The 23,131-nt window shown below is 41.5% G+C and overlaps 1 protein-coding gene across 1 annotated transcript in view; it reads left to right on the forward strand.

The window, feature by feature from the left end:
* The window catches only part of gpc5b (glypican 5b), a 60,755-nt gene extending 37,948 nt beyond the window's left edge, over positions 1 to 22,807 (forward strand). The window contains exons 10-11 of the mRNA XM_005457135.4: positions 17,207 to 17,310; positions 19,063 to 22,807. Of these exons, the coding sequence (XP_005457192.1) occupies positions 17,207 to 17,310; positions 19,063 to 19,158 (200 nt within the window). The 3' untranslated portion in view covers positions 19,159 to 22,807. The remainder of the gene's footprint in view (positions 1 to 17,206; positions 17,311 to 19,062) is intronic.
* Positions 22,808 to 23,131: the final 324 nt, after the last annotated feature.

Genomic DNA, 23,131 nt, shown 5'->3' on the forward strand with positions numbered 1-23,131 from the left:
AGACTTTATCTCTCACCTAAAAGATCTAGCTAACTAGCTAAACTTCAACGACCTCCAAAGCTTTGTGGGTTGGCTGTTTTTTTTTTTTGTCTTATCTTTAGATTTCAAAGCTACTTTACTACTAACACCTTCCCCCACTCACGCTGGTAAATCCTTTTTTCTTTGGATGCCTGGACACTATCCTTCATTTCGACACAGCCTACGGGAATAACAACTTTCTGACTTGACCTCTGTAAACACTTTTAGTTTACAGTGTGGGCTCAGTCACTCATTTCTGGTCATACTAAAAAAAACTATCTATTGTATAAATTTCAGTCATGCTATGTTTCAAAAAGGACCATATCTGTATTATTTTGACTTGTTAATCTCAAACAATTAGCCAATAAGCAAGTGGTTTATAGTCAGACCCGCCACTTCTCTTCACACCTGGTTTGTTTAACCTGAGATGGTGATGGTGAAAATGGTAATGTCTTTAAAATGGGCCAGTGCATAACCTGGTTCTGCTGGAGCTTTCTTCCTGTTAAAGGGGAGTTTTTCCTTCCCACTGTCACCAAGTGCTTGCCCATGGGGGTCCTTTGATTGTTGGGCTTCTCTCTCAGTTATTGTAGGAGCTTTACTGACAAAGTGACTTGAGCTGACTGCTGTTTTGATTTGGTGCTATATAAATAAACTAAAATTGAATTGAATTGAAAACTCATATGTGAAGAAATCTAAACACATTCATTGTGACGCAACTTTCCATAACATATACGAGCGACTGGAGTCTCTGAGTTTGTATTGGTGCTTTCCCAGATCAAATCACTGAAGTCACATTTTTTACTGTGTTATGTAGTTTCATTAGGATGAAAACGGAGTCTGGGAAACAGATTCAGATAAACTGGTCAGGTCACATATATAATCTCAGAAAAAAAAGGTAGGAAACCCATGTTGGTTTGTGTTTTATTTTTAAAAAGGATAAAATAAAAACAGCTTTCCTCTGTAAAATTCATAAAAAGTGGTACTTCAGTGCCAATGGCAGGTGGCAGAAGATTTTAATTGATAGTTTGTTCACGCACATCATTCACGTTCCGTATTTTGGAAAATATGCACATCACGATTATTTCTCAAGCTTCAGATAGCTTTGACAAGGTAGTTGTGAATAGAAGGCTGTGTTCACTTCACCATGAGACCTCTCTGAGGAACACGTCTGTTTGTTTTCTTATACTGCATGACCTGCTTATTTAAGAACGCTAAGGGTAATGCATTTGTCACTACATTTATCATGCCCTTTCCGCTAACCTTGATGTGTCACTTCTGAGGAAAGTCAAACCTCCCGCCGGGCCTGAAGCTGGAACGTTGGCTATTTGCAGAGAAAATTGCTGGTTATGATTAAGCGAGCCGGTGGCAGCGTGTTGGGATCTTGTCTCTCAAGCCACAATGAATTCCTGGAGAAAGAATCACAATAAAGAGTGACAGAAGGGGATTTTCTGCATTTCTTCCTGCTTGTCACCCTTTCTATGCATATAAACAAGGCTCACATGCACTGGAGCTGAAAGAGTGGCGCTGGACCCCACAAATCACATCAAGGCTCACACAAGCCATTTCTTAATTTTTTTCTACTTGTACTTTGCATGTCTGTACAGCAGACTACATCAGTGATTCTGAGGTAACGTATAAATAAAATACTATTGCATGAATAAATTCAGGCTGCTGTGTTGTTTTTAAAGATGCGGCCGCCACTAAATCTAGGCTCTCCAGCTTTATCTCTTTAAAATTCTGCCTACAAACCACTTCTCTAAATCCGAATCACTGAAATGTGGAGCTTATTATTTCACAGGAGAGGAATAGCACAGAATCCAGACTCTGCTTGCATTAGAAAGAGAGCGTGTGTGTGTGTGTGTGTGTGTGTGTGTGTGTGTGTGTGTGTGTGTCTGTGTGTGTGTGTGCGTGCAAATGAATCTTTATGACCTCTTGTTTGTGTGCCCAACACTCGTTTGATCTGCGATGTCTGAGATTGAAGCGTCTTTGTATCTGCTCTCTGCCGCTCTGACTGACAGAAACAAATCTAGTACTGTGTTGCTTCTTGACTTACAATGTCTGTATGTGCGTCCTTGAACACACACACACACACACTCAAATACCATTGTGTTTTCCCTCTCCCTCCCTAAACCCATATCTATCAGATATGAGAAAGATTAAGAATTTCTTTTGCAAATATTTTGACATAATTATTTCTCGGCTTTGTTGAGAGCTGAGGCGGGACGAGGGCAGCGCGTGTGGGCAGAGAGGGAGGCGCGGTGCCAGGCGATATCAGCGAGTGGCAAAAGTCAAGCTCCAAAACGGATGTGTTTTATTTATGTGGGCAATGTGAAGTTACTTCAGTTGTGCCGAGACAGCACGCGGTCTATTATTATTTGATTTAAGTCCATTTTCCACATCAAGGCGAGTTGATCTCAGCCGGGAGGAGGAGAATCAGTTGGCAAACAATGCTCGTCGATCAAAAACAAAAGGAAAAAGCCAGGCATCCGAGCACATGAGCAGTTAAAAGCAGGGAGCTTAAGTTCAAGCTATCTGTGCCATTAGACGGAGACGGTGAACTCCAGCCAAACTCATGCTGGAGTTCATTCTCACAGTGTTGTCATACGTTTCGAAAACGTTGTTATGGTGAAGATTCAGGCGCAGCATTTGTTTCACTGTCACCAGTGGAAAAGCGATATGATAAACGCCTATAAATGCAAAGGTTGAAGCTAATGGATTCTGAAGTATCTATGGATTTCTGCATCAGCAGTCAGATATAGCTTTCCTCCTTGTAGGTTATTTAATAGTATCACTTATTTATTACATTGCAGCAGAGTCTTTTTATTCTCTTGATCTTTACTGTTCTTCTTACGTCGTTTAGTCATTTCAAACTCTCTCTTTTTCTGGAATTCACCAAGATTAAACTGATTGATTTTCCTTCCTTAAACGAGCACAATCCCTTCTTGAACTGGCCCATCTCCGATCGCTCTGTCTCCCTAGACATCCAGGTCCCATAACGTCAATAATGTAAATGTAATCACCTCTTCTCTTCTCTTCTCTTCTCTTCTCTTCTCTTCTCTTCTCTTCTCTTCTCTTCTCTTCTCTTCTCTTCTCTTCTCTAACAAATGAAATGCCACGTCACCACGCTGCTGTACTATACTGTGGGGGGTTGAATACTGAGATAGGGAAACTATAACCTCCAGGTATCCACGAGTCACTTTACAACCAGTAATACCACTCTGGAAAGCACCAAAACCACAGGCTGGTTTATATTCTGCTGCATAGTCGTTGGTAATATATTCAGGAACTCTTTAAGCACAAGAGGCATTTGTGTGTGTGTGTCTGTAAGAGAATGTGTGAATTCACTACTCGCAATGGGGTGCTCAATCCCTGTAGCTATGGTTACCAGGTGGTCTGTCCTCCCATGGGTCCTTATTTGATGACAATGAAGGAAGAGGAAGAGAGAAAGGGAGTAACACACGGAGCGATAAGGATAGTAAGGAGGTGGTGGTGGTGGGGTATACGTGTCATCTCTCATGGCCAAGTAGCAGTGAGTCTGTGCATTGTGCTTCCTCTTTAGTCCTGAAGCACAATGGAATCTGCAAACGCACGGTCTAACTTGTAGTTAAATTGCTGACAGTGTTTGGTTCTTGACATAAACCTGAAATAAACAATAGACATACAAACAGGATAGTGTACACATTGTTCCACCTATCTTCCCTCCATCATGTCTGCATTGCTCTGTTGGCCTCTCCCCCACTTCCCTGGAGCCAGGTTTGCAAAGCCTTCAGAAGCTATTTCATCTTAAAGGGAAAGGCCAGTGTTTTCTACTGATTAAAAATGTTGCCCCTCCGCCTGAGTACAGTTTGATCTGCATTCATAAGCATCCAGTGCTGTCTAAAGGGAGCCAGGAAGAACAATAAAAAGTCTGGCAAGCTTTCTAATCGGCACTGGTGACTATAAGAGTTCCCAGAGCAAGCCTCGGAACAAATTGATCAGTGCTATACGATAAAACTGCTTTCTTTGTACATGCATACGCTGGAGAATGTCAGGGTGTAAAACATGCAGTAAATGCAAATAATAACCCACTGTTCCACTGCTGCTACACACCAGCAGTCCAAACCCGTCACATCATCTTTCTATCCTGTTATACTTGCTTGTAGTTACTTATAAAGACACAGACAATAGGGGCATGCATTTTGACTATAACTACAAATTTATTAGATTACCTGTTATAAAGACAAGAAAACACAAATGTTTTCTATAATTATTTATGTAATATATTCATATAAATCTGTATATATATATATAATATATATATATATAAAACAGTCTGTTTCAAACAAAAAATGACAGTTTTTTTTAAGCAAAAAACCCCCAAACCTGAATTCATGCTGAATCCAGCATAACATTCAAGCACTGAAGTGGTTCTTTTTCTGTTCAAGAATACAAGTAAAAAAAAACTGTAATTTGGCATCTCAATCAAAATATAATAAAGTGTTTTTACCATTTTCTGCTGTTTTATAAAACAGTACACTTTGAAATTCAGTAATGACAACAGTAATTATATATTTTAGCTTTAAAATATCATTTTGATTAAAGAGCTTGTAAATTCTGGTGGATTAACCATTACAGAAGCAGAAACATTGATTTTGATAATTACCAGTACTGTTAATTTAGGGCTGCTGTGGCATAAAGCTCTCATTAAATGGTGATAATAAATTCATTAAGCACTATGTAAGTTATAGAAAACATAATGATTACCTGATTTGTTTTGTTTTGCTTGCTGTGTGTTAAACAGAGCTGTTCCTGATATTATCTCTGTGCTTTTAAAGATGAAGCTCATTTACAGTTTTTAAGAATTTGTTAAAATGGCTTTTTTGTTCTTGTGCTGCTTTTGGAGGTATTTCTTTCCTTGTGTCGTTTTGATTCTATTGTTTCTATCAGCCATAGCTTTAAAACCCACAAAGGTAAAATGAATAATAATAATTGAATAATAATAATAATAATAATGATGTAATTACATTGCAGTGTTTTTTCTGTGATTATTTTATATTATAATAATGCAATAATGCAGCCAAGTTAGATCCAAAACGGTGTAAATTCATACACTTTTCAATTTCACTGCCCTATCATGAAGGCATGGGTAGATTTAAGTACAACTTTTATGTCATTGAATTCATATACTGCTTATGGTGCTTGTGACCACTTAGGAAGCTGACTTGCAAATTTCATGTCAGGTCAAAAAGTACAATACTCAAGCGGCAAGTAAAATCCCGTCTGCTGAGAATCTGTCTTACCCTGATTAGCCTCCCTAAAAGAAGAATGGTGATGCTATTTTCCAGAGAATTGATTGGTCAGTGTATGCTCTCCACCTTAAAGAGCACTGAATAACCATGGCAATGTTACTGGCTAGGAAGTGGCCTTTCCTAAGGTTCCATTAACTGGCTAAGCCACTAATTCTGCTTCATAGTATACCTCTGCCATGTCGCTTTGACCACCAAGCTCAACACTGCTGGGAAAGAAAAAAAAGTAGTTAATTTATATTGCAGAGATGCCAAACATAAGTCTCGGGGGCCAGAATCTGCCCGGCGAAGAGTTGAATCTGGCCTGCTGGATCTTTTAACTATATTTTCATTAGTTTTGCAGCTTTTTCTATTGATAAGGATTCCCCACCTCTATTGTCAATTGTTTTACACTAAAGTAAGTAAACTAACAGATAAACAACTAAATAACAAGAAAGTTCTTGTTTTTTCCACTATTTGTGAGCCAGACACTACATTTATCAGAATTACTGTATTTTCCGCACTATGAGGCACACTTAAAATCCTTTAATTTTCTCAAAAATCAACAGTGCGCCTTATGTATGAATTCTGGTTGTGCTTACTGACCTTGAACTGATTTTATGTGGTACAAGGTGCTCAAAGATCTGTCAAAAAATGTTTTACTATTTTGGTGAGACTTTGGTAAGTTACGAAGCCGCACCGCTTGATGGATTGTCGGAGCATTACAGCTACCGTAGTCAGGAGCCTCGCGGAGTAATCTGGGTCCAAAACTCCGTCCACTTCAGGTCCCAAAGTCAAACGAACACTGCGGCATCACTCAGTTAAAAACTGTCTAAATTCTTTCATCTGTAATAAAATGATCAGCGTTGCTGCTTTACCAGGTGTAACAATTAAGTTAAACATCCAGGTATCCAAGAAAACAGAATTTATTAAATTTAACGGAGTTAGAAGTTAGCAGGAAGTTAGCTCGCTAGTTTCCACTTAAACATGATACACCATGTTCTGACTGAGAGATTTGTGAAAAAATTTAAATGTATGACAAATCTCACTTCCAACATAAATGAAGACAGAAAACTAAACAGCAGTGACGTTTATAGGGTTACTGAAGTTGGACTAGCTGGTATATAATGATGTGCTACATGATCGCTAGCGACACAGCCACATATGTTAGCATAACATAAACCCAGTAAAGCTGGAGGATGAATGCTAACTTTGTTCCACTCGATGAAAGTTAACGTGAGGGATCCCGATGGTTAGGGACAAGTGCAATCGCATGGCAGGATGCTGTAAACGGACCAAACTTCAGTCAGGAGAACAACTGAGATAATCCATCCACAATACGAGGTTAGTCATTAATATACTGCAACAACACTGGAATAGAGCAGCTGCGACAGAATTCAACATTAATGAATCAATCAAAGTAGAGGAAGCAAGAAGAATGAGCTCATCTGTTTTGGTTAATGCGCCTTATAATCCGGTGCGCCTTATGGTCTGAAAAATACGGTATTTAACTGGGTAATTATTTATTTATTTTTGGCTCCTGATACTTTTTGTGGTGAAATCACTTGGGCTGGGCATTTTTCTTTAAACAGATGCTTTCTTTTATCATTTTGTTGCTTGGATCTCACAGCTTGCGGTGCATTGATGCTAACTGCTTCACACACCAATTAATGGGGGCAACAATGGGGCCAGAGAGACAGAGAATCAATCTTGTACGTGTGCAGTTGTGTATCTCGCTTTTGCTAATATCTGTTAGAGTTTAATGATAGATCCTCAGGTTAGGAGATGCAGCTCATTAAAGAATTATACATTCGCTTTGCTCTTACGCTCCGTCTTTTATGCAAAGCTCTCTGTACTGCTCAACACGCAAGAGATAAAAGCAGCAAAACTTTATGCGAGATGCTGCAAATCACAGAACATCTACTGAAAAGGTGGGCAGCATGGTTGGGTTCACTTATGCTGCCACACCCATAACCTCTATCAAACAGACCGTTCATTGCCTGTCTCCTCATCTATCAACCCATCTATTTGCTTATTTTCAGCCCGCCCCTCTTTACCTCTGACTTTCTGGTCATCTCGGCACTCAAGTGAGTTTGTTCATGCAAATCTGATTCGACATCATCTGTATATTAGTCCTCCTCTCTGCAGGGATGCTATTATTCTCATACTTGACCTTTTGGAGAAGCCTGCTGCCCTTGCTTTGTCTAGCTGCGCCTCCCACAACACCCTCTCCGGCTTGCTGTTGATGTGTAGCCTTCAAAGAGCCACTCTGCTCTCTTCATTCTTTCATGCACCTCTAATGACTGTCAGTCCCTCGCTGCTTTCGTGTTTCAGTCTTCAGCGCTTTTATTGTTTTCCGCAAAGGTCTTGATTCCACTTTAGGCTACGAATAACCTCCACGAGTGTGACCTTGGAAGGATGCTCAATTTCAAATCAGATCATTAGCTGCTGCTGTGATTTATTTGGAAATAAGCAGCAGCCATTAACCGGGATATTTTTGGATTTTTACTTGTCATTGCTGCATAGTTCGATTAGGATCAGTTGTTATGGAGATAATTTGACCTGACTGTTGTACACTGTCATTTATGTGATGATGTGGTTATTATGCAGATATGATCCAAACAAAGTTAACGTGCCTTTCAGCATCACTCAGGACATCTTCTGTGGGTTTATTAAAACTCTAATTTCCTCTTTTACGTGAGCAAACTAAATTCTGATCCGTCATTCATCACTGATTTCTAATGATTGACAGGAAGAAATCTGTAACACTTGTAATGTCACCCCAGGCAAATGACATGACCCTCATCATTACAGCAGATCAAAATCTTCATTCATTCTGTGGAACAGCTCAACCCCTACTTGATGGATCCGCACCACATTTCCTACAAACATTCACTATGCCCAGACAATATGCTGTAAAGACTTCGCACTTCCCTTATCTTCCTGTACCTCTAACATAAGGCTGACGTCTCAGGTTTTAATACCTTTGTGCCCACCTTTAGACTGGATTTTTATCAATTTGATTAACCCTGTAATTTGTTATCAATAACAATAATGACAGAATCATTTCTAGCTATTTGTTCTTCGCCTGTCTCAATGACAATTCATTTGATCCACTTGAAGCTTTACTGTAATCGAGGATCTGAGTAATCGAAAAGTTAAAGTAATCTCTGTTACAAGTGTTTTCTGCCTGCTCCAAACATACACACACACACATACACAGTCGTTTTCATAGCTTAGTGAGGACATCTAATTGACGTCTCATTGCTTACTGTAACCATAACCATAAAAAATGAATGCCTGATCCTATCCATAACCTTATTATAACCCTGACATGAAAACCACATTTTGGGGCTAAAAAATGCCTTCAACTTGTGCTATGGGCATTTTGTCCCCACAAGTATAGTGACGTGCCAGGTTTCTGTCCCCACAAAGATGTCTAAACATGTACACACACACACACACACACACACACACACACACACACACACACACACACACACAGGCATCGTTCTTTGGTTATCTTTGTGAGGACATTCATTGACATGAATGCATTCCTTACCTCTAAGTTTAACTATTACAACAAGTGCCAAACCATTACTCTAACCTTAACTAATTTGAACTGCAACCACACAAATCTTAAGGAAGTTCAAACCTTTACAAAATCTCATCAGTCTGATGGTCTAAAAGTCAAACGGTTTCTTATAAAGATGGAAATGTTTTTGTTTATTTTTTTCCTCCTTTATGATCTGAACTGGTTTTCTGTGACAACTAACCTCATTACCACACTCATGTGGTTTGGATGAGCAGTTCTCAACAAATACTTCACCCACCAATCTTCCTGTTCTGCACAGCAGTGCTTTGAACAGGCACACACATGCTCAGCTATCCTCATTTTAAAACACTAGCTTAATGATTGCCTGCGTGCGTGGTACTTAAGGCACGTCCATAAACTGTAACTATGGTGTTACAATGTATCACTCTTGTTTGTGATCGGGAGCGCTGAGCTTCTGGTATCACTAAATTCTTAACAGCTGATCTTTGTCAATAAGTAAATATAAAATTTCCTAAACATCAGCATGTTAACAGTGTTGCTGCATGCATTTTGGAATATTGACATTAAGGCTTAAAGTAGCTTTTTGCGTCATTACAGAGCTTTGCAGCTACCCAGCAGCTATATGACATTAAAATCTTACTAAAGTGCTTGGAAATCTCCTTCTTCTTCCACCTGTTCCTTGCAGGTTTCGCCACAGTGGATCATTTGCCTCCATCTCACCCCATCCCTAGCATCCTCCTCTGTCACATCCACCCTCTGCATGTCCTCCTTTACTACATCTATGAACCTTCTCTATGTTCTTCCTTTTTCCTCCTTTTCCCTTGGAAATGTAATGGCAAATTACCCAGAAGGGATGAGAGGGGATGCGTTTCGTTTCTATAGATTCTCATAACATAAAGGACAAGCATATCTTTTTCCATTATGCTCTTATATTTATTTATTTGTTGATTTCTTTAGCCTTCATAAAGATAGGACAATGAGAGAAGGCAGGAAAACTGGGAGCGAGGTGAGAGATACACAGTAAATGACCTCGGTGTGGATTCAAACGCAGGCCTGTGATAGCTTTATGGCATGAGGGTCACCTATTCAACCCAGTGAGCTATACTGGGACCCATACTCTTTTTTTTATAGTCAGTAAATAACAAGATGACTGCAGTGAATAATACTGCATACTGCAGTACAGTGCCCTTGAAGGTTGCAACAGGATATCAGAATCACGCTGCTTTCATTGCAAGATTGCATAGAAAGTAGTCATTCATGTCAGGATGTACTGAAGTTTGAAGTCGGCTCCTTTCTTTCTTTGCTTTTAAAAAAAATGTCGCTATCATAATATAATTTAATTCTAATAAGCACTTGCTGAGGGAATAATCTACAGCTACCTTGTACCATGCTCTTTCTGCTCTGTGTGTGTGTTGTGTGTGTGTGTGTGTGTGTGTGTGTGTGTGTGTGTGTGTGTGTGTTGTGTTGTGTTGTGTTGTGTGTGTGTGTGTTTCCTCCCTGGGGAACTGAGGCTGAAGTAATGAAATGCTCATTACTGATTCAGCTGGAAATGCTTGGGATACATTTACACGCCCACACACACATGAGCTATCCAGACGCTTTTCAAGGTCACCTCGCATCATTAGCTTGTGTGTGTCTGTGTGTGTGAGCGAATGCTCCATGTATATAAACTGAGGAACAACAAGACTGCGCCTAATTGGGGCCTAAATTGACAGTTCTGTACAGTACACCACAAGTATTTGATATCGCACGCGATCGATCATTGATGCACTTTCTGTTTCACACACGCACACATGCTTAATGCATATACATCTTCACCTTTGCTGTCAGTTCATCGTTAACTTTGGCTCCTCAGATCATGCTTCTCCTGACAACTGTTCCATAGGCACAGACACACACACACACACACACACACACACACACACACACACACACACCTGATATTACCCTCTGCACCAAGACAAGAGCACAAATGCTCCTTTTTTTGCCTTACACATCCAAATGCGTTCAGTGAGTTCTGCTTCACACACAGGCCGAACTGATCAAAGCATAACTAACGAGTTTCTGTGACACACACTGTGTTTTTACACACACACACACACATGCAGCACATACACTGTGGCGTCTGCTGCTATTAGGAAGAAGCTGTGCTGTCAGTAGGGTTTTGTTTTAGATGGCCAAATGGAGGAATCAGACACAGCTATGCTGATGTTTGGGTAGCGGCTTTCCCGGAATAGTTGTTGCAGGAATGCTAAAGTGTAATATTACAAACAGAGCTCCAGATGCAAATTATGATTGGGGCTACAGTTTGAATGCTTTGTGTCTAAAATAGGAAAACATGAAAACACAAAATATATGATTTATTTGTCACAAAGATAAAAATGAATTTCTCCACCCCAGTGGCTCACATTGTGTTTTGCTCGCCATTTATTACCAATGTTTCATACAGTCCTCACAAAAAATTATTATTATTATTTTTATTTATTTAAAAAAGAATTTCCCAGACTGTTGAAAGTTTACCAGGAGAGCAAAAATGGCATGGATGGATATATTTATGTTGCATTAAAAAATGCAATGGTAAGGAATTTAACATTTAAATGTAATTAGGTCTTGTTATTGATCATGATCCACAGCCGATGAGAAATGCCAAACAAGAAGCATTTAATTGTTCCTGCACAAAACGAGTAAAGAATACCAAGGAAAATATTTGGAGGCCGCAAAGTAGAAGAATCTTAGCTTTTTGAAAGGGTTGCAAAGCTGTACGGTTTTGACAGTCATCACTGAGCCACGTGTTGCAGTGTGCAGGACCTCTCTCAAGAAAATATGTTGTTGGCGGTGCAGAGAGAAAAGACACTTCTTCTCCCAAGAGAGATGGCTAAAGCTGGGCACATTTAACCCGCAGCCTGACTCAGCAAGAGGTGCACACATCATGTAACACTGGATGCCATACTGTGCTTCTGGAAAGCAGAAGTTCATGTTTTACCAATGAGGCTCTGCGTTTCCCTCTCCCTCTCAACAGAACACACATTTTAGCAGTCTGGAGAGATGTTGGTTAATGAGGCAAAAGTGTCAGACATTAAAGTGAAGATTAAACTGCTCAGATTGTGTTATTTTAGGAAAGTGAAGTAACTCCTATGGTTCGAGTTAGTCTGCAGTACATTAATGTCAGCTGAGGTCCTCTGAAGTTATGTGTAAGGAAGACAGAGAAACAAAGACCGAGGAACTCCATGCTCGGCATACAGTCTCCTGTCTATGGGTCACTACAGCTCTGATTTATGGCAATTCTCCGCCTGCTTTGGACTCTTACTGTCACCTCTGGGTGAGTGCTTCAGTGAAATCCAATTTCCTCCAATCCCGTTGTTTTGGAAAAGTGTCTAAATTACAACTCAGAGGTGACAGGGACATATTTATTGTTTTGGAAAGGAGGAGTTAGTGAATCTGTGCTCATTTTTATCCAGCCGCCCTCTTCAGCCATTACAGTTACAGTTCATTGCAGGACAATTGTGACCACTGGTGTCCTGCCTTGTAAAGTGTCAGCTCAGCTCCTGTGGGGATGCAAACTGTGCATGAATGGAGCTGCTCGCTGTTTGTATGGCACGAACAACACTGAAGCTTTTGGCTGATGTGCGATAGCAGACACACGGAAACTGCAGTGTATTACTGCAGTTCACTGACAATGTCCCTCACTATGTCATTAATTTGCCCAAATAGACACACAAACACACACACACACACACGGATAACCCCATCCTTGCATGTGGCAATAAAGGTTAAACTACACCATGAGTAGGTCCAGAAGCAATCAATCACCTCTAGCTGTGTGTGTCCATACACATATTTCTAGACAATCTGCTATACGTGATGTGTTCTGGATTGTTGCTAAGAAACAAACATGCCAAAGGGCATGTAGGAGGAGACTGTGTGTTGTGACACACACATGCAAACACACATACAAGCTGAAGTGACACAGGCTCAAGCAAGTAATTCCAAGTGTGAATATCAGTGAAGGTCCATCCATCCTCATCCGCTTTATCCAAGGTCGGGTCGCGGGGGCAGCAGCCTAAGCAGAGAAGCCCAGACCTCCCTCTCCCCAGCCACCTCCTCCAGCTCATCCGGGGGAACACCAAGGCGTTCCCAGGCCAGCCGAGAGATATAATCTCTCCAGCGCGTCCTGGGTCTGCCCCGGGGCCTCCTCCCGGTGGGACATGCCCGGAACACCTCACCCAGGAGGCGCCCAGGGGGCATCCTTGTCAGATGCCCGAACCACCTCAACTGGCTCCTTTCGATGTGGAGGAGCAGCGGCTCTACTCTGAGCCCCTCCCGGATGGCTGAACTTCTCACCCTATCTCTAAGGGAGAGGCCAGCCACCCTTCGGAGGAAGCTCATTTCTGCCGCTTGTATCCGCGATCTCGTTCTTTCGGTCACTACCCACAGCTCGTGGCCATAGGTGAGGGTCGGGACGTAGATCGACCGGTAAATTGAGAGCTTCGCTTTTACACTCAGCTCCCTCTTCACCACGACGGACCGGTGCAGCGTCCGCATCACTGCAGCCGCAGCACCAATCCGTCTGTCGATCTCCGGCTCCCTTCTCCCATCACTCGCGAACAAGACCCCGAGATACTTAAACTCCTCCACTTGGGGCAGGAACTCATCCCCGACCCGGAGTGGGCACTCCACCCTTTTCCGGGTGAGAACCATGGCCTCAGATTTGGAGGTGCTGATCCTCATTCCCGCTGCTTCACACTCGGCTGCGAACCGTTCCAGTGCGAGCTGGAGGCCCCACCCGATGAAGCCATCAGAACCACATCATCCGCAAAAAGCAGAGATGAGATTCTGAGGCCACCGAAGTGAAAGCCCTCCGCCACTTGGCTGCGCCTAGAAATCCTGTCCATAAAAATTATGAACAGAATCGGTGATAAAGGGCAGCCCTGGCGGAGCCCATCACCCACCGGAAACGAGTCCGACTTATTGCCGGCAATGCGAACCAAACTCTTACAACGGTTGTATAGGGATCGAATGGCCCGTAGCAGTGGGCCAGACACCCCATACTCCCGCAACACCTCCCACAGGACACCCCGAGGGACACGGTCGAATGCCTTCTCCAAGTCCACAAAACACATGTAGACTGGGGGATCACACTCCTCAGCCTCCCTGGGAAAGTCTATGCCAGGGTGCTGGAAAGGAGAGTTCGTCCGTTAGTCAAACCTCGGATACAGGAGGAACAATGCGGTTTTCGTCCTGGTCGCGGAACACTGGACCAGCTCTTTATCCTCTCGAGGATACTTGAGGGTGCATGGGAGTTTGCCCAACCAGTCTACATATCAGTGAAGGTTTACAATGAAATTTCTTGCTTTTTATTACAAGAAAAATTGCACGAAAAAGTCCAAATTTTAAAATTGCATTTAGGTAAAATGACATATGCAGAAGTATTCGAGTGTTAAAGTGTTAAAATGCTAATATAGTTTCATATCCTTTTTTTCTTTTTTCTTTTCTTTTTTTTTTTGCCTGTCCCATTTGGTTCTTTAGCCGTCAGAATTGTTGTCTGAAGACCAACAAGGATACGAAATGGATTTATTTTGCCAAATGGATCATCATGGCATTGCCGTATTGGTCCATTTGATCAAACTTTGTTGTTATTACTGTATTACTGTTATAGACTGTGGGATAGGAAAGGGAGAAAGAAAGAGAGGAAGGAAAAGAAAAACAGAAGGGAAAAGGGACAGTGAGAAAGGGCACTTACAAAGACAAAGAGAAAAAAAAAATCTCCTGGATCACCTGTTGAGAGAAAAAGAAGAGAAAACAAGCAAAAAAAACAAAAAAACAAAGCAACATACTAAACACAATACCATCACGTTAATCTAGCTAAGTGTGAACAGCAGTAAATACTAAATATTGAAAGTTGTTGTGCAGCACGCAGGACAGACAGCTAAGAAAGGTGTAGTTTATGTCTACGAACAGTGAACACCCGTGTGCACACCTGTGTGGATCAGCGCGCTTGTATACAAAAGGTTTCCCCATGTAACAGTCTGCTAGAGGGTGTGGAGGGCCATAGCCCCGTCCCCCAGGGCATGAAGCAGGCATGGAGGAGATCCAGGCTCCAGACATCCAGAGGCCCCAGAGTGCGAGAGCCCAAGGAGTACCACCGGAGGGGCATCCATGCCACCCTCCTGGGAAGGGCTGAGGAGATCCCCAGACGAGGGTCACCCAGTAGCCACGGAGCAGAAGCCAGAGGGGGCTGCACCGGCGTGCCCGCCGGCTCTGCCGGCAGCCAGCTGTGCCAGAGTGAACCGAGTTGCAGGCCCCGAGGCCGGAGGCCCGAGGGCCCCCTTTGCCCCAGAAGAGGCCCGACCTCTTCTGGTCGGGCCTCTAATATAGTTTCATATCCTGATATATATAAATATTTATGTCTGAATGCTGCTCTCTGATCTAATCTAGAGTTGCCCTTAGTGAGAGGCAGCAGGCTGTGGTGGTTGCCCTTGCATCCTTTTTCCTTGCTTACTGTTGTTCGCAGTTATCTGCCAAATGACAGATCAGAGCACCCCCACCTTCTTGGAGTTGCTGGGTGGGCTGCTTGAGGGTGCTTAATCCAGTGACTTCAACAGTCACGTGGGCAATGGAGGGGTGTGATTGGGAGGAACGGCCTGCCTGATCTGAATCCGAGTGGCGTTCTGTAAATGGACTTATGTGTAAACCATAGTTTCTCCATAATGTACACCATGTTTGAACATAAGGACACCCTTGGTCACAGATTAATGATCAGTTGTGTAATTGTTGCATCAGATCTCCTTAATCCCACTGACACATCTTCTGTTAAGGAAGAGCGAGGTCACTGAGGTAGGTAAGCAACTGTGTTGTTGTCACTACAACATCCAGCCGCTTTATGTATGTATATATGTAAACTTTCAGCATGTATTGTTCTCAGGTTTTAATAGTTTTCCTTCGGTCATCATTTTGTTTCCTATAATTGATTGGGAAAAATGCGGCTAATGCACTGGGCATGCTTACATCTGCATGCGCGTACTCAGGGGAAACATTAGGCTCTGATGTTTCAAAGTTAATGTTGTCTAACAAAGTGGACAACGCGCCTGCCTCCCTCCTCCCACATTTTTCATCAAACTAAGCTCAGTGCAAAGGAAAGAGAGGCTCGGTTAATATTGTGCTAAAATTGAAACGTGAATTCGTCTCGCTGCACTTGTTATTGTGGGAAATCAATAATGACACGACCCAATTCTGTCTCCTAAACAGGTTCAAACCAGATGTGACTCGAGGTTTTCGATTCTGATGGGAACAGATGGTCACAGAGCAAGACCACACACAAACACAGGCGTGAATGCAAACACACACGTTTGTTCAGATAGGGACCCAGGGTCCCATATTGCTCCACGCTGCTATTTGTCAACGGTGCACACAATAAAGGACAGATGCCTAATTGGTAAACATTCTGCTGCGAGTAAATCATCTCTATCATCGGCACAGACGCGGCGGAAAACAAAAACACATCAGGCGTCTCGCACGCTGATATTTCTGTGAAGGAGGTTGTCCGTGTTTCTGTTTTAAATTTCTCATATTTTCTGTCTGTAATACTGAGATATAATATCTGTGTGAGTGTTTCAACATTAAGAAACTCGCCTCATTCCTCAGCGACTGAAAGAAGCTCTTTGTCTATTGTACTGCATGACAATATGTATTGTAAGAGACGGAATCAGATTTCTTCCCAAGCAGGTGTGTGTATGACTCTGTGTGTGTGTGTTAGCGTGTTTGTGCCAAGATATTACAGAGAGCGAGAGCTCGTTATGAACGAGTTTTCTTGCGACAGTGCAGGTGTGTGTGAGAATGTCTCAGACTGAAATATGTGTGTGTGCAACTGTGTTTACCCGCCGGCAGAGTCTGTTTCCCTCCTGTCCTAATCCACTCACTTACCTGAGTTTCTCCTGCGATAAGTCTGGAGTCCTTCCAACACACACACACACACACACACACACACACACACACCTATATGAAAGTGCTAAAGCAGTTGTTTAAGTCCGGCTGCATACCCATTACACGAAGCAACATTTTGCACATCTGTGTGTGTTTATGCCTTGTAAGGTAACGGTATTCACACTGTGCGAAGCTGTGGGTGGGTGCGGCGAAGTCCATAAATCTTTTAGGTCTAAACAACAAAACAGTCATAAATAATGCAAGATTGTGTGCAACCATGAGAGTAAAAACAGAACCAAAATAACTTCCACAAGTCTACTCTCTTAATTTAATGGAGATTTTAATGCCAGATTTTCATCAGTGAGCATGTTCTGGGATCTTAACTTGATCTTGATCTAATCTTATATACTGTCATGCTAAAATCATCGTATTTTTTGCTTTTGTTCAGGGGACGAGCCAGGTGATGCACCCAGCGGTCGTAATCCAGTAGGAAAGGACAGGACCCCACCTCGTCGTCGCCCAGTCCATCCTCATCTCCTCTCACCTACGCAGGTAAGTAAAAAGAACTCAGAACAATAAGTAAACATGACAGGTTAGCAGACATGGTTTATATTGTCTGCCCATTTTAAAGGCAAAGAAAGGGGCGGGAATGGCTTAAACAGGTTATGTGATTGAGAATGTATCAGCCAAACTGAAGTGAAACAAATCCCGTACATCAACAATCAAACAAGTGCAGACAGACTCGAGAGTTATTTGGAACGATCTTTTTTTTGACAACCGTATCGATTTTTGCCGACTTTCATTGAGCATTAGGGACGGATCTGTAGTTGTGCATCAGTATCGACGATTCTGAGGCCTGAAATCCTCTGACCGTTTTCCAATACTTTTTGGGTTATTTCATACCCCCCACACCTCCTTCAAACCACTGCAATGAGCTCCTCTGATTAATTGCTGAGAAGCAAACGCAGAGTGATCGATCAGCCCGTCACATACAGAGCTCTGTCGGAGAGAGCCTGATGCAACTTGATATCAGTGTTGTTCCTGGATGACAGTCTTCTCATTGAATAGTGTCTGCTGTGTGATGTAGCACCACCACTTGCTCTCCCTGAAGTTTAATAAACATACAGATGAAATCGTAGATTTCAGTTTTTGTTTCTAATTTTTTAGTTGAGAAACTACAGCAAACCTAGTTTTATTTCTAAAGATGTACACATACTTACAAACAGTACAGTGAAAAAGTCTTGAGTCGCCCCTCGTTTCTTTATACAGTGGTCCCTCGTTTATCGCGGGAGTTGCGTTCTAAAAATAACCCGCGATAGGTGAAGTAACCAACTTAATTTTTTAATAATAAATAAATAAATTTTTATCTATATAGCACCTTTCTAGACAGAATCACAAAGTGCTGCACATAAGATAAACAAATAATAAAAAGGTAAAACAGACAATATAAAGCAGTCAAAAATGTAACCACAAACAATTTTAAAAAGGTGAGTTTTGAGTTGTTTTTTAAAAACAACTACCAAGTCCACAGTTCACAGTTTTTTTTAACAATTATTATAGATGTTTTAAGGCTGTAAACCCCCCCACTACACACTTTATACAGTTTCCTAGGACAGGCATGAACATTTTCACACTTTTCTCTTTTGTTTAAACACTCAAAGTTCAAACCTTCGTAGAATAATAAGTCCAGTATTATAGAATGAAACCAACAGCACCCGCAACATACAGTACAGCACTTCAGAGTCACACTGCTAGCGATCGAAGATTCATGTAAATTTGACAAGCGAGATTGATTGACAATGGTCTACAGCCAATCAGGACGCAGAACACAATGCGCTGTTAAAAAAAAAAAGCAAGCAAAATTGCACACACAAAAAAAAATCAGCAAAGCAGCGAGGCTGTGAAAGGTGAACCGCGTTAGAGTGAGGGACCACTGTATTCTGCTAGATAAGGTATTGGTTTCCTGTGACCTCACTGGGTTTGATTACTGACATGCTAAAAAATAAAGTTGTTGTTAAGCAGACGCTTTCCAGACTGTACTGCAGGGTGGATCGAAATCTCACGGTACTCTTCTGCATTCATAATTCTATTTTTGAGGCTATGGTGAACAGTAGATGGAAAAACTAAAGGGCCAGACACATCCCTCGAGTCATCATTCAAGTCTTTTTCTCTCATTTCTTAAGGACATAATATATAATTTCCACAGGAAAAAGCTTTGAAGGTGTTTTTATTTGTATATGTACACTATTTCCTTGTTAACTCTATTTTCTGTAATGTTGTATCTTATTGCCTATCCTCCTTCAGGTGCCTGTTAAAGGCTCTGCCCACACGATGACTTTTGAGCCTTTGACCCTGCTCTGTCTGCTGCTCTTTCTGCTGTCACCATGGGAACCACGCTGATGAGGAGGAGCAAGATTTGGGGCTGTACAGCGACAGGAAGTGTTGAAAGACTGTATTTTTGTGTGTGTGCGAGTGGCGCTGAGCACTTTCTGTAAGCACAGCTCAACCGAAATGATTGTTATGTTGTTCTGGGTCACCTAGCTGTTGGTTTAACACAGCTACAGGTGCGCAGTATGCATTTTTTTGTATTACCTGTACTTACCTCTACATGTGTTCATTTTGTATTTAACTTTTATAGAATAGACCACACAGCACTACTGACTTTTTTTTTGAAGAGATATGTAAATACAAATATATATATTATATATATTTATATAAAGAATTTCTAAAGATAACAGAGGATTGAGTGTAAATTGAGGTTATTCTAGATCAGAGCAGGACATTAAGGGATGTTTGGTTTAGTATTATCTTTAAAAGATGTACAGTATCTTCCACAGACACTAAGACCCGTAACAAGTATAGTTCATGCTGAGGACCTCCCTCGTTAGCGAAGCAGTGTGGTTGGAGGGAACGAAAACTTGTGAAGGCTCATTAATGAAGAAGAAACAGGCTGTAAAAAGACATTTAGGGACTTTCTTAAAAAGGCAAAACAACCAGCTATGTGTTACTTCAGACTATTAACAGATGGCCTTGCAGTTTAGTGAAGATGTTCACAGTTTGCTCAGTAAGTGTGCAAACTGAAGCCAGCTTATAGCCCTCAAACATACGTTTTTATTCATGCAGGCTGGGTGTTTATTTCAAAGCAAAGATAGTTTTAACTGAATAAGACTTGCTCTTTTTTATTTTTCCATAAATTTTGGGGGGAAATATGCCCTCTGGTAATTTTCACTTGTCGACATAGGACACCTGTGTTTTCTTGGTGGTTGTGGAGAAATTTGTTATGTTTCCTCTTCAGATGCACAGTCTCCAAAACTGTAAAAGCACCGTACTGATGAACATAACAGATGTAAGTAAAACTTAAAATTCAATTATTCAACAGAAGGCTCTGTCAAAACATAAGAGTAAAAAAAAGCACCCAGGAAAAGAGACAACCATCTGCCTGAACAATGAATAATTTGATGTCTCATTTTCATATGCAAACACTGAACTGTCATGCGCTTTCAAAGGCTGGCTTCTCTTCCAATGTGTATTAATTAAATTTGCTTTCTCCTTCAGTGAGGTAACGTTTAAGACATTTAACAGTACTGTAGGCTTGTCTTTACTGTTAAAGCTTTTTCTAAATCTGATTTTTGTGATATCAGATTGTCTCCAGTGAGGGGAAGTGATGGAATACAGAGATAATGATCAGGGCACAGCTGAGCCGAGATCCAAACGTTATTTAATTAATAATTCATATTACAATTATGACTGAAGATTGTGAAACCAGTCCACATGCATTTTGTGGACTGTCCCTCATAGTGTTATGTGGGTGGTGCTTTGGAATGGGGTGTCTGGCCTGTTGCTGCGAGCCATTCGATCCTTATGCAACCAATGCAAGAACTTGGTCCCCATAGCCAGCAATGAGTCAAACTTGTTACCGATGGGTGTCGAACTCCACCAGGGCTGCCCTTTGTCATCAATTCAGTTCATAATTTTTATACAGACAGAATTTGTAGACGTAGCCAAGTGGGCCGTCTCAGAATCTCGCCTCCGCTTTTTACAGATGATGTGGTTCTGTTTGCTTCATCAGCTGGTGGCCTCCTGCTTAAAATGAGAATAGTCCTCGGCTGTAAAAGGTTGAAGTGCCCACCCCACGGCAGGGATGAGTTACTGCCCCAAGTGGAGGAGTCTTGTTCACGAGCGAGAGGAGAGGGGAGCAAGAGATGGACAGACAGGCTGGTGCTGCGGCTGCAGTGATGCAGACGTTGTATCTGTCCATCGTGGTGAATAGAGAGCTGAGCGTCCCTACCCTCACCTATGGTCATGAACTTTGGGTAGTGACCAAAAGAATGGGATTGCGGATATAAGCAGTGGAAATTAGCTTTCTCCTAAGGCTGGCTGACCTCTCCCTTAGAAATAGGGTGAGGAGTTTGACCAGAAGGGGCTCAGAGTGGAGCCCCTCCTGGTCAAATGATGATCCACATCGAAAGGAGCTAGTTAAGGTTGTTTGGGCATCGGACAAGAATACCTCCTGGGTGAGGTGTTACGGGCATGTCCCACTGCAAGGAGGCCCCATGGCAGACCCAGGACATGGTGGGGAGATTATATCTCTTGGCTAGCCTGGGAACATGTTCGCGTTCCCTCATACAAGCTGGAGGAGGTGGCTGGGGAGAGGGAGGTCTAGGCTTCTCTGCTTAGGCTGCTGCCCCCGTGACCCACGCCAGATAAGCGGAAGAAAATGGATGGATGGATATTACAGTTATCCTTTTGGCTCACTGTTGAATCTTAAATATGCACCCAAAAGCTGGACAACCAACTGGGAGACTGGTTAAAGATATTCAACAGGGTGCAAATGAATCATTTAACAGACTTCTAGTCTATTTATGTCTGTGGATGGTTGGGCTTGTTTGTCTCGGTTATATCACACTGTGCTAGTTACATTAACTGCCTCAGAAATATACCTTCTTAAGAACCTCTTTTCTTGAGGTTTCACCTCGTAGAGAGCGAATGATTTAGGGTTATATTTGTCTTTTACTACTTTTAACTACAGTTAAATTTTTAAAAATGTGTCTGCTTTCATGGTCCGAGTCTTTTTATTTATGAGGGAGAGACAGATGATTGACAGCTTAAGAAACACCATTATGAGCTTAAGTGTGTGAAATATCTGGGCAGTGAGCCCAAAAACCATGTTAGCTAGCAGGGTGCTTTTAGAACATAACCTTCAAACAAATGTGCTATCATTTGATTACTGTTTAAAGGCTATACCTAAATGGGATGAGTTTTTGGATACAGTCCAAACTCTTCCATCTTTCGCAGCTCCTTCTGGGCCTACAACACACTGACTGATATACACGAGCACGGGACTTTTGTTTGGTTTGTTTTTTGCTTCTCAAACTGTTTCTGAAGCCCACTTTGGGTCAATGGCATGCTTTGAAGGAGATTTTTAAAAATGTCATATATTGTTTAGGTTGTTAAATTGTTATTTTTTTTCTCATAATAAGAACTCAGTTTTATTAATAGTTATTTTCTCGAGATAATCTATCGAGATAATCGGAAAAACTAAATTATTTAGGAACTGCAGATCAAACAGATTAAACTTTGTGTTCTCAACTTTGTGGTCTCTCACCTGCTATAAAGTTGAGATGAGAAATTGACATTGAGAAACCAATAGTGAAAAAATGATGTCATTATGAATCTGTACGTGATTTTGAATATAACACTGCATCAAAGTGTTAAGTAGCATGTCAAAGCATACTGGTGTGCGGGGAATAAACTGTGTCATCGTTGGATAAAAGTCATTATGTTTTCTTTATCAAAGTTTAACAGCTCTCTTAGTTTAGGAATCCTAATATTTGTTGTTATTTAGCAGGATGCAGAGGAACCAGAATACAATAAAAACAACCTGTTAGCTACAGCCGTGCAGCTCAAACCACTGAGCTAATGTTAATGTTAATGTGCTAATCAGTGACTGATGTGAAACTCACCATTGTAATATACTGTGTCCTGCTACTCTTGTGTCATTAATCACCATCAGTTGGATATTTTTAATAATAAACTGTGTTTTTAAATATGTACTGTACTTTTTGATATATCTAAAAAGTTTTATTTTAAATTAAGGGTAGACGATCTGAATAAAATCTACAAACAGAACTGAAACAGAAGTCTAAAATAAAAAGAACAAAACCCGCATCCTTAACCAGCCAGTTATAGCTGCACTGTTGCACGAATTATCCCATTAAGGAGGAGTCACCCTCTCATTAATGTGACATTAATGCTTCTAGTCTGGCTGTAATCGTCAGGTTAACTTCAACTTCACATCTCTATAAAGGAGAAATTACAGATGAGTGATTTGAAGCTTTCAAGAGAAATCATTTTATATGTTTGGTTTTGATTA

Source organism: Oreochromis niloticus, linkage group LG17 (genome assembly GCF_001858045.2).
Source record: "Oreochromis niloticus isolate F11D_XX linkage group LG17, O_niloticus_UMD_NMBU, whole genome shotgun sequence".
Classification (NCBI taxonomy): domain Eukaryota; kingdom Metazoa; phylum Chordata; class Actinopteri; order Cichliformes; family Cichlidae; genus Oreochromis; species Oreochromis niloticus.